This window comes from Mandrillus leucophaeus, unplaced genomic scaffold (genome assembly GCF_000951045.1).
Source record: "Mandrillus leucophaeus isolate KB7577 unplaced genomic scaffold, Mleu.le_1.0 Scaffold22, whole genome shotgun sequence".
NCBI lineage: Eukaryota > Metazoa > Chordata > Mammalia > Primates > Cercopithecidae > Mandrillus > Mandrillus leucophaeus.
The window spans coordinates 3,682,251-3,694,162 of NW_012102254.1; the positions used below are offsets into that span (position 1 = coordinate 3,682,251).

At 50.6% G+C, this 11,912-nt stretch overlaps 1 protein-coding gene across 2 annotated transcripts in view; it reads left to right on the forward strand.

The window, feature by feature from the left end:
- The window catches only part of CCDC12 (coiled-coil domain containing 12), a 62,876-nt gene that overhangs the window by 2,428 nt on the left and 48,536 nt on the right, over window positions 1–11,912 (forward strand). For both annotated transcript variants that reach the window (XM_011981046.1, XM_011981045.1), the window contains exon 2: window positions 2,955–3,161. In XM_011981046.1, coding sequence (XP_011836436.1) covers window positions 3,027–3,161 — 135 coding nt within the window. In that variant the 5' untranslated portion in view covers window positions 2,955–3,026. The remainder of the gene's footprint in view (window positions 1–2,954; window positions 3,162–11,912) is intronic.

Genomic DNA, 11,912 nt, shown 5'->3' on the forward strand with positions numbered 1-11,912 from the left:
CGCCGCCCCGCCCCGCCCCACCAGTGCCATTGGAAGGGCCAGCCTGAGCCTCCTGGACGAGGGTCGGGGTGAGGAATTTCAGACTTCTCCAGGGTCTGAATCCGCCCAGGACGCTGCTGGCCTGACTGCAGTTGCCGCCATTCAGGGAAGGGGCGGCGGGCCGCGTGGGGGTGGCGAGGGTCCTTCAACAATAATGACCACCATTGGCCGGGCGCGGTGGCTCACGCCTGTAATCCCAGCACTTTGGGCGGCCAAGGCGGGCGGATCACGAGGTCAGGAGATCGAGACCATCCTGGCTAACGCGGTGAAACCCCGTCTCTACTAAAAATACAAAATATTAGCCGGGCGTAGTGGCGGGCACCTGTAGTCCCAGCTACTTGGGAGGCTGAGGCAGGAGAATGGTGTGAACCCGGAAGGCGGAGCTTGCAGTGAGCCGAGATTGCACCACTGCACACCAGCCTGGGCCACAGAGCGAGACTCCGTCTCAAAACACACACACACACACACACACACACACACACACACACCCCAATAATCACCACCACCACCATGACGACCCCTTGTAGCGCTTATCAAATGCCAGGTGCTACTCTGTCGCTTTATGGGAAGACCAAAACGCAACTTTTGAGCTCTAGCTGTTTGTGGAGTGTGATGGTGGGAAGTTAGCAGCAGGACTAGCCTGAAATACCTTCGGGGCCGCGGTGCCCTCCCAGATCCCAGAGAGGCTTAGACCTAGACCGTTCCCACGGGTCCCCCTCCCTTCTCCAGGAAGCCTTCCCAAACGCTCCAGTGGAGGGGTTCCCCCCACTCCCCAACTCCAGGGCCCAGAACTTGCTTCACATATGTTGTTTCTTTAACCTCAAGAGGTGGGTGCCTCATGGCTCTGTTTTTTGTTTGTTTGTTTGTTTTTGAGACACTGTCGCCCAGGCTGGAGTGCAGTGACGCGATCTCGGCTCACTGCAACCTCCGCCTCCCGGGTTCACACCATTCTGCCTCAGCCTCCTGAGTCACTGGGACTATAGGCGCGTGCCACCAGGTCCAGCTAATTTTTTGTATTTTTAGTAGAGACGGGGTTCCACCGTGTTAGCCAGGATGGTTTGGATCTCCTGACCTCGTGATCCACCCGCCTTGGCCTCCCAAAGTGCTGGGATTACAGGCGTGAGCCACCGCACCCGGCCAGCTCTGTTTTACAGATGGAGAAACTGAGGCCCAGGTTGGCCAAATGAGGACCACCTGGGCATGCCCAGACTGTGAGGTGAGGGCATGGGGAAAGGGGCACAGGATGATGGTAGGAGGGACCCAACCCCTGGTGGGTCAGGTCCCCAGGGATCAGGCCCTTTGTTGGGGCTGGGGAGAAGTTTGCTGGGCCCAGAGAGGTGCTATTGGTTCCAGGAGTTGACCAGTCTGGAGACTCCTAGGCCTTGGGTGGCCAAGAGAACAGAGACCCTGTCCTGTTTTGTTCTCCTAGCTTCTTGGTCCATGCCTCCAGTCTGGACTTTTGTCCTGCTCCATCCATCATAGCTCTGAGCTGGGGTTTCCTGAGCACCTCCAACCTGCATGCCAGGCCTTGGCAGAGCAACCCATCCACTACAGGAAAGAAGGCTTAGTGAGGACAAGACGGTTAGTGAAGGGAGGGCTAGACCTGTGGTCTGTGGCCCAAGGGTCTCTGAAGGGAGTTGGAAGGGGAAGAGTGGATGTCCACCTGTAGCCAGCTTGGGAAGGGAGGCCTCAGGGAGGGAACAGCCTAAGAGGCTAGTTGTCCCCTGGCAGTGGAGGCGGGGGGAGGCATGGTCTCCTATTCCCAAGTGGGGGGGGGTGTGTGGCTTTGGGGACCCCCACATACTGAAAGAATATCTCGACTTCAGCTGAAGTGGTCTCTCGGTTATCAGGACACTCTAGTTCATGCAGGAAAGAAGACTCTGGCAGCTTCTGCTGGGGAGCCATGAATCTTGTGGTGACTTGCAGTCAAGGCCAAACCAAGACTTTCTAAACTGGGGATTGGGGGCAGTCCTTGAGGCCCACTGGACCCAGGTTGGGGTTTGCTCTTCCCCGGGAAAGGTAACTTGACCCTGAGGACGTTGCTGCTGCAGGAGGGGATGGGAGTGAGAGGGGATCATCTTTGAGTCCAGAGGGAAACAGCCATACAGTCAGGTCCCTCACTGTACAGGCTTTTGTCTGAGCTGAGAGTGGTCACAGAGGGGCTTAGGGGCACTTGTCAGGTGAGTCTGGGGAGCCACTGACAGCGGTAGAGGTGTGAGGCATATCTTATATTAGGGTGGGATTGAAGTGGAGGGTCAGGAAAGGCTTTTTTTTTTTTTTTTTTTTTTTTGAGACGGAGTCTTGCTCTGCCGCCAGGCTGGAGTGCAGTGGCACGATCTCGGCTCACTGCAACCTCCGCCTCCCTGGTTCAAGCGATTCTCCTGCCTCAGCCTCCCGAGTAGCTGGGATTACAGACACGCGCCACCACGACCAGTTAATTTTTGTATTTTTAGTAGAGACGGGGTTTCACCATGTTGGCCAGGATGGTCTCCATCTCCTGATCTCGTGGTCCGCCCGCCTCGGCCTCCCAAAGTGCAGGGATTACGGGCGTAAGCCACTGCGCCCGGCCCAGGGAAGGTTTCCTGAAGGCATTCGAGCCTTGTCAGGTCAAGTGGACAAGGATGGGTCAGGGCATTCCAAGACGCCAGCATGGAGTGATTAGTGTGGTTAGTGCTTATGCAAAACCGGAGCGATCGACGCACTCCTTTCACCTTCTCTCGGGTCTGAATTCCACTTGCTGCTCTTTGACTGATCAGCATTGGATAAATCGAGCCTTAGCTTTTTTTTTTTTTTTTTTTTTTGCTGGCTCCCCACCCACTAGGCAAGTTGCCCGGAAGAATAAGGGCGGGGTAGGGCGGGGCAGGGCGAGGCGGGGCGGGCTCTTCCATAATACCCCCGCATTGATTGGCTTTCAGGACCTTCCAGTCTCTCATTCTCGTCCTTGGATTGGCCGCGAGACATTTATCCGCTGTCCTTAGGCCTGCGCGATGCAAGACGAGAGAAAGGGAGGGGCGTCGGCGGGCAAGATGGAGGCGACTACGGCCGGTGTGGGCCGGCTAGAGGAAGAGGCGTTGCGGCGAAAGGAACGGCTGAAGGCCCTACGGGAGAAAACCGGCCGCAAGGTGAGAAATGTGGAGTGAGGGTCGTCGTTGAGGCGATTCGGGGTCCGGGTCGGGCTTGAGGAGAGCGGAGGGCTAATAAGGAAAGACGGCTGCCGAGGACGCGCATGCGCGGGCGGTAACGCATGCGCGAGAAGACGGCGCCCTCCCACGATGTCTGGGGCTGCTTTGCGTGGGAATCCTCTGGCGCTGGTGCGGTCGTCGCGCATGCGCGGGGGTGGGTAAGGCAGTGGTCAGCCATCCGCAGTCTGACTCCTGCTTCCCGGGTATTGCTCGTGTAGGTGTCTAGGGTTGCCTGTAGATTCGGATACTTGTTGGGTTAGGCGTGATTTGTTACGTTTATCGATGGCCTAGCTGGTCTTTAACCCCTGCCTTCGATTCTGAGTCAGACAGACTCCCCAGTCCGGCAGCACTCCTTGGACAGGGCAGCAAGTGACAGCAATGGGTACGCAGCCGGAGTCGTTGCGTGCAAAAATCAAAAAGAGGCCGGGCGCGGTGGCTCACGCCTGTAATCCCAGTACTTTGGGAGGCCGAGGCAGGCGGATCATTTGAGGTTAGTAGTTGGAGACCAGCCTGGGTAACACGGCGAAACCCCGCCCCTACTAAAAATACAAAAATTAGCAGGGCGTGGTGGCGGGCGCCTGTAGTCCCAGCTACTCGGGAGGCTGAGGCAGGAGAATGGCGTGAACCCAGGAGGCGGAGCTTGCAGTGAGCCGAGATCCTGCCACTGCACTCCAGCCTGGGCGACAGAGCGAGACTTTGTCTCAAAAAAAAAAAAAAGAAAGAAAAGATCTATTTCTAACTTAGTAACTTAGGGTGGGCCTTAGAAATTGGGAACGAAGGCCGGGCACAATGGCTCGTGTCTGTAGTCCCGCACTTTGGGAGGCCCAGGCGGGCGGATCACCTGAGTTCAGGAGTTTGAGATCAGCCTGATCTACATGGTGAAACCCCGGTTCTACTGAAAATACAAAAATTAGCCAGGTGTGGTGGCAGGCACCTGTAATCCCAGTTACTCGGGAGGCTGAGGCAGGAGGATCGCTTGAACTGGGAGGCAGAGGTTGCAGTGAGCCGAGATCGCGCCGCTGCACTCCAGCCTAGGTTACGGAATGAGACCGGTCTCAAAAAAAGAAAAAAAAAAAAAAAAAAAAAAAAGGGAAAAAAGAAGAGGGCGTTAGTTCTTCCTTTAGGGATGGGCTTACTAGCCTATTAGTTGCCATATTCGAAAGCAGTTTTCCTTGCTGTCGTTTAACACCAAATGAAAAGTTCCATTTCTATTTTGTTCATCTTTCCAACGTAATGGAGAGGAAGAATTATTCTGAAGTTCACTACCTGTGTGCAAACACTAGTTTGCTTTTTACTTGGACTTGGGACACGTTGCTTCATCTCTCTGAGTCCGGGTTTCTTCATGTCTCCAGTGGGGAATGACAATCCCTACACGTTCGTTCTCATTGGGTTATTGTGAGATCTGATGGGATAATCTGTGTGAAAGGGCTGTAGAGACAGACCAGTGAGGGCCATAGTTGTTGGTTCTGTTGTCAGATGGGTGAAAGCGGTGTCTTTCAGTGTATGAAGTACAAAGAATGTTAAACAGCTAGACCTGTCAGAGATGGGAGGGCACTTCCCACTTTCCAACTGAAAAAACAGGCTGAACAGTGTGACCCCTATTTTCCTTACTGCATGGCAGTCTGGGGTCCTGTGTGAAACTGAAAAGGGAAGTAATAGAGAGTGAAAGCTGGCTAGAGTGGCTTCTGCTTTTGTTGGCTGCCTGTCAAACATAACAGACATCCCCTAAATTGCCTGTCCCAGAGAAGCTCAAGCCTCAGCCTTTCAAACAATGGCTAGTCCACCTGAGCTGTTTGCTTGAATTTAGGGCTCAGGTTATTGGGGCCAGGTTTGAAGTCGGAATGCAAAGGACAAAATAGCATACACAAGGCCCATTGCCAGGGAAGGACGTGCTAGATCATCAGGAGAACTGGCCTTTAAAGAGGGATTCTCTCAGAGGGCTGGAAATATGGCCTGATTGTTATTTTTTCTGTGTTTTAAAATTGTGGGAAAATACACATACAATATACCATTTTAACCATTTTAAATGTATAATTCAGTGTCCAGAACATTTTCATCATCCCAAACTCTGTACCTGTTAAACAGTAACTCTCCATTTCCCCTTTCCCCAGCCCCTGGCAATCACTGTTCTACTTCCTATCTCTGAATTTGACTACTCTAGGTACCTCATATAATCAAATCATACAGTATTTGTCCTACTGTGACTGGCTTATTTTACTTAGCATGTCTTCATACTTCATCCATGTTGTAGCATGTGTCAGAATCTCAGTCCTTTTTAAAGGCTGAATAATATTCCGTTGTGTATACCATATTTTGTTTAGTTGGGTTGCTTCTACGTTTTGCCTGTTGTGAATAACGCTGCTATAAACATGGGAGTACGAGGCCAGGTGCGGTGGCTCACGCCTGTAATCCCAGCACTTTGGGAAGCTGAGGTGGGCGGATCACGAAGTCAGGAGATTGAGACCATCCTGGCTAACACAGTGACACCGTCTCTATTAAAAATACAAAAAATTAGCCGGGCGTGGTGGTGGGTGCCTGTAGTCCCAGCTGCTTGGGAGGCTGAGGCAGGAGAATGGCATGAACCCGGGAGGCGGAGCTTGCAGTAAGCCAAGATCCCACCACTCATGCCAGCCTGGGCGACAGAGTGAGACTCCATCTAAAAAAAAAAGAAAAAACATGGGAGTACAGATACCTGTTTGAGTATCTACTGCTTTGAATTCTTTTGGGTATGTAGCCAGAAGTGGAATTACTGGATCATATGGTAAATATTTTTTTTTTTTTTGAAATGGAGTTTCGCTCTTGTTCCCCGGGCTGGAATGCAGTGGTGCAATCTCAGCTCACTGCAGTCTCCACCTCCTGGGTTCAAGCAATTCTGCTGTCTCAGCCTCTCAAGTAGCTGGGATTAATATTTTTTTTTTTTTTTTGAGACAGAGTTTCGCTCTTGTTGCCCAGGCTGGAGTGCAATGGCAGGATCTTGGCTCACTGCAACTTCCACCTCCCAGGTTCAAGTGATTCTCCTGCCTCAGCCTCCCCAGTAGCTGGCATTATACCGCCATGCCCTGCTAATTTTTGTATTTTAGTAGAGACGGGGTTTCACCATGTTGGTCAGGCTGGTCTCGAACTCCTGACCTCAGGTGATCCACCCACCTCAGCCTTCCAAAGTGCTGGGATTACAGGTGTGAGCCACCACACCCGGCCTTTTTTTTTTTTAAAATTCGGGTGATGTCAGGTGAGGAGAAGGGAGATCAATCTCAAATCTGTCTTTTCGACGAACTAAAATTGGGGGTTTATATAGCAGGGAGAGGAATGTAACCATGTGTAGGGAAAACAGCCGGATCATATGATAATTCTCTGTTTAGCTTTTTGAGGAAACACCATAGTGTTTTCAGTGGTGGCTGCACCATTTACATTCCAGCAGCAGTGTGCAAGGCTTCCAGTTTCTCCACATCCTCCCCAGCAGTTATTATTTCCTTCTCTTTAATTTTCTTTTCTTTTTTTTTTAAGGAGTCAGGAGTCTCACTGTGTTGCCCCAGGCCGGTCTTGAACTCTTGGGTTCAAATGATCCTCCTGCCTTGGCCTCCAAAAATGCTAGGATTACAAGTGTGAGCCACCAAGCCCAGCCGTCTTCTTTTTTTGCTTTTTTAATTATAGCCATCCTAATGGGTGTGAGATGATGATATCCCATTGTGGTTTTGATTTGCATTTCCCCAATGGTGAGTGATGTTGAACATCCTTTCATATGCTTGTTTGCCATTTGTATTTATATTTTCTTTGAAGAAGTATCCAGGTTCCCTTTGCCCATTTTTTTAAATTTTTTTTGAGATGGAATCTCACTCTGTCGCCCAGGCTGGAGTGCAGTGGCGCGGTCTCGGCTCACTGCCAGCCCTGCCTCCCGGATTCAAACCATTCTCCTGCCTCAGCCTCCCGAGTAGCTGGGACTACAGGCGCCCACCACCGTGCCCAGCTAATTTTTTGTATTTTTAATAGAGACGGGGTTTCACTGTGTTAGCCAGGATGGTCTCGATCTCTTGACCTTGTGATCTGCCTGCCTCGGCCTCCCAAAGTGCTGAGATTACAGGCGTGAGCTACCGTGCCCAGCCGCCCATATTTTTAACTGGGCTCTTTTTCTTGTTATTGAGTTGTCATTGAATTGTTCATATATTCTGGATATTAAATCGTTATTAGAGATGAGATTAGTGATATTTTTTTCCCATTCTCTGGATTTTCTGTTCATTCTCTTGGTAGTGTCATTTTTTTTTTTAAATTAATTTTTTTGTAGAGATGGGGGTCTCACTGTGTTTCCCAAGCTGGTCTCAAACTCCTGGCCTCAAGCAGTCCTCCTGCTTTGGCCTCCCAAAGTGTTGAGATTACAGGTGTGAACCACCACACCTGGTGGATAGTCTCATTTGCTGCACAAAGACTTTAAAATTTGATGAAGTTGAATTTATCTGTTTTTTATTTTGTTGCATGTATTTTTAGTGTCGTATTTAATCCCTACAGTTTTTTGAGTGATTTTTTTTTATTAAGGTGAATGCCTGGGGACAGAACAGGTAACGGTCTAAACTTTTAGTTCATTTTCCAGCCTATGGCCCTTTCTGCGGGACCTTTTAAGTGGGGAGTCAGGGGAGGAAGTATGACTGCCTGCTGTGGCCACATAGAACCCCTTGAGTCTCCTCCCTCAGAGAGGAAGTGGCTTCACATTTTTAGTTCAGGTTTCTGATGTGACAACAGACTCCAGGATTGAGCATCTCCTCTGCCTGCACTTGGCAAGCACCTGTCTGCCCCATGAGGATGGCATCTTGCTGGTTTCCTAGTACTCAGTGGCAGGTCCTTCGTTGAGTTTTTACTATGTGCATGGTTTTGCTGGAGGCCTTAGGAATTTCAGGCATGGAGTTGGTTTTCCTCACAGTTTTATCTTTCTTCCTAACTCTCACCAGACTATAAACTCATAATTTACTGATATTATGACAAATCAGGGTCCTGAGATTGTGGCAGATGGAGAGAGACAAGATTAGGGGTTGCAATGTTTCCGTATGTTATTCTATGTTATTCTATGTTGTAGTCAAGCAGCTGTAGTTTTACAAAGTCTTCCTGGTCAGCCCACTTGATGCCACTTATTAGTGAGGGGAGCAAGGCAAGAGGCTGAGAAAAGCTGGGATGTCCAAGGCCGATGAGGGGAAGTGATGTCTCTTGGATTCCAGCCCATGCAAGACCCGCTGTGGGAAGGGGATTCTGTAGAGGACACAGCACTGCCTGAAGCAGCATCTTGTAGGTCAGTCCGTTCCCGTTGACAGGTGGAAAGACAGTACTGCTGGGTTCATTTTCGGGGAAGGCCAGGCAGAGCCTGGGGAAGCTTCATGGGAAGGCAGCGTGGAACTTGAGCTGAGCCATGGAGGGTGGAAAGTGGGAGAAGGTCATTGAGGTAGCTGGAAAGAAGAGTGTTCCCAGGGAGCATTTTAGAGGTGGGAACATGCAGGTGCATAGAGGTAAGAATGGAGATGCTCCAGGGAGTTTGACAGCAAGCACTTGGCAGTGACTGGGGCAGGGTTACAGTCTGAAAGTGCTGGACTGGGGTACTCTAGTAGCCAAGTTTTACAAGAGCCAGGGTTTCCAGCAGGGATGGTAGCCAGCCTGGGCACACTTTTCTGTATTGTATTTGAACCTCATTTCCTGATGCTCATCCAGAAGTTCCAGGCTAGGTGAGTAGGTGAACAGTTCAAGGCTGTGTGGATGAAACTCTGGCATCTCTTTACAGTGCTGTCGGGTAGGGCAGTGTGAGGCCACTCTGTCCTCCGTTGACCTCTTCCTCAGCAGCCAAATGGAGGCTCTCTAAAGGTGATTAACTTGGCATAAACATTTGCCCCTTGGCTGTCAGCTTTCCTGAGCATTTGCCCTGAATTGGGCTGTCTCTTGCTGCCCTGAGACAGGGAGACTGGCTGTCTGGCTGACCAGCCCTTGGGGCTGAGATCTGGCTGTCAGGTTGCAGGTTCCAGGCAACCAGCAATTCCTGGTTGTCACCTGGCTCTAGAGATTAGAGCAGCAGTGTTGCTCAGTAGAACTTTGTGCAGTGATAGTGTTCTAATGTGCACTGTCTAGTACTGTAGCCATGGGCCACCTGTGACTTTCAAGCCCTTGAAATGTGGCTACTGGCCAGGCATAGTAGCTCATGCCTATTATCCAGGGGTGTCCAATCTTTTATCTTCCCTGGGCCACCCTGAAAGAAGAAGAATGGTCTTGGGCCACACATAAAATACACTAACACTAACAACAACTGATGAACTTAAAAAAAAATCACAAAAAATATCTCCTGATGTTTTAAGAAAGTTTACAAATTTGTGTTGGGCTGCATTCGAAGCAGTCCTGGAACTTGGGCTGTGGGTTGTACAAGCTTGCTATAATCCCAGCATTTTGGGAGGTGGAGGCAGGAGGATCACTTGAGTCCAGGAGTTTGACACCAGCCTGGGCAATATGACCCAGGAGTTTGAGACCAGCCTGGGCAATATGACAAATCCCCATCTCCACAGAAAATACAAAAAATTAACCTGGAATGGTGTCGTGCACCTGTAGTTCCAGCTGCTTGGGAGACTGAGGGAGGAGAATCACTTCAGCCTGGCAGGGGCAGAGGTTGCAGTGAGCTGAGATCATGTCACTGCACTCCAGCCTGGGCGACACTGTGAGATCCTGTCTCAAAAAAAAAAAAAAAAAAAAAATGTGGCTACTGTGACATTTAATCTTAGTTCACGTTTAAACAGCCACACTTGACTCGTGATTGCCTTATTGAATGGTGCACCTCTGGAGGACTTGCTCCCTTCAGCCTGACTTACAAGAAACTGTGTTTGTACCTGAGCTCCAGTTGTTGAGAGCGAAGGGGCAGGTGGAAACCCAGATAACCATCAGATCAGCCTTGGGAGCCCAAAGCTGGGCAGAGGGCTTGGAAGTTGGCCATCTTCATGGCTGGTATCTCCATCAGATGCTGATTTGGGGCCATCTGTGTATGTACCCTGTGGAGTTAAGTGCTGGTGATTCAGAGTGGTATAGTTGTGATTTACACACTCAAGAAATGGGAGTGCGGGCCGGGTGTGGTGACTCACACCTGTAATCCCAGCACTTTGGGAGGCCAAGGTGGGCAGATCACTTGAGCTCAGGAGTTCAAGACCAGCATGGGCAACATAACAAGACCCCATCTCTACAAATAAAAATAAACAAAATTACCCGGGCATGGTGGCCCGCACCTGCAGTCCCAGCTATTTGGGAGGCTGAGGTGGGAGGACTAAAAAACAAACAGAAAGGAGCCGGGCGCGGTGGCTCAGGCCTGTAATCCCAGCACTTTGGGAGGCCGAGGTGGGCGGATCACGAGGTCAGGAGTTTGAGACCAGCCTGGCCAGTATGATGAAACCCTGTCTCTACTAAAAACACACACAAAAAATTAGCCGGGCGTGGTGGCAGACACCTGTAATCCCAGCTACTCAGGAGGCCGATGCAGAAGAATTGCTTGAACCCGGGAAGCGGAGGTTGTATTGAGCCAGAGATTGTGCCATTGCACTCCAGCCTGGGTGACAGAATGAGACTCCGACTCAAAAAAAAAAAAAAAAGCAAGCAGAACAAAATGCCCAGTACAGAGTGGGAGCAATGCCAAGGTAGAGGGCATGCACTGGTACTCTCTGACTTGGGGGTACTAGGGAGGGTCCCTGGCCAGGTTGGAGGGGATAAAAGAGGGAACCAGAGGGAGGGGCTAGCAAGTCTTGCTGGAGGAACAGAGGCAGTGGGTGAGAGCCTGGTGTGCTGGGTGAGGAGTCAGACTTGTCCATGTCCTGATCATGTCTCAAGAAGTTGCCTCTATCCCCATCCCACGTGGCCACATCCCCAGGCCCAGCAGTCGGGTTGCAAAGTCAGCCAAGGTGATCACTGCCTCCTGTTTGACAGCCTTTGGCAGTTGGCAGTCATAACATTTGCGTGGCAATTGTGGCAGAATTGTGTTCCATCCCTGAAGCAGAACTTTGAAGCAGGATGTGTTGGTTCATCCCTGTCTGATAGACCAGGAAACCCTGGGCTGAAGGAATGTCCCACAGTCATGCTTTGAGTTGTTGCTGACCCTAGATTGTCCCTTAGGCTCTGGCCTTCTATCCCTCTACGCTTCTCACCCCCAGGTGCTTGGGAATAAGTACCCCCCGGGAAGGAGCCTCCACCCATCACACATATAAACTGTAACCAGGCTGTCAGGTGGAGGCTGAGTGATGGAGTGGAGAGAATGGACTTTGGAGACAGATCTGATTTAAACCTCTGCTCCATTAATCACATCTATGGGACTCAGAGCAAGTCTTGAAAAATCTGAGCCTCTCTCTTGTCTATAAAATCGAGATACAGCTTCTGAACTCATCAGTAGCTAGGAGAACAGAGAAAGTTGGTCTATGAAGTGTCTAGCTCAAGATCTTGCACACAGGCCTTTTATAAACGTGGATGCCTGTCCTTTCTTCCTTACCTTCTTGTAAGTGGGGACATCCAGGTGGTCTTCTAGCCTTCTCCACTGGATGGCAGTGGGTGGAACAGGCCCCCGTTCCAGGGGAAGCAAAGAGGTCCTTCTCCTGCACCCTGGCTTTACTCATCCTAGCCCTAATTTTTTGAAGATGGAGTGTTAGTGCAAAGTGTTAGATTAAGAAGAAAATGGATTTGCAGAACCACGGCCGAGGTGGA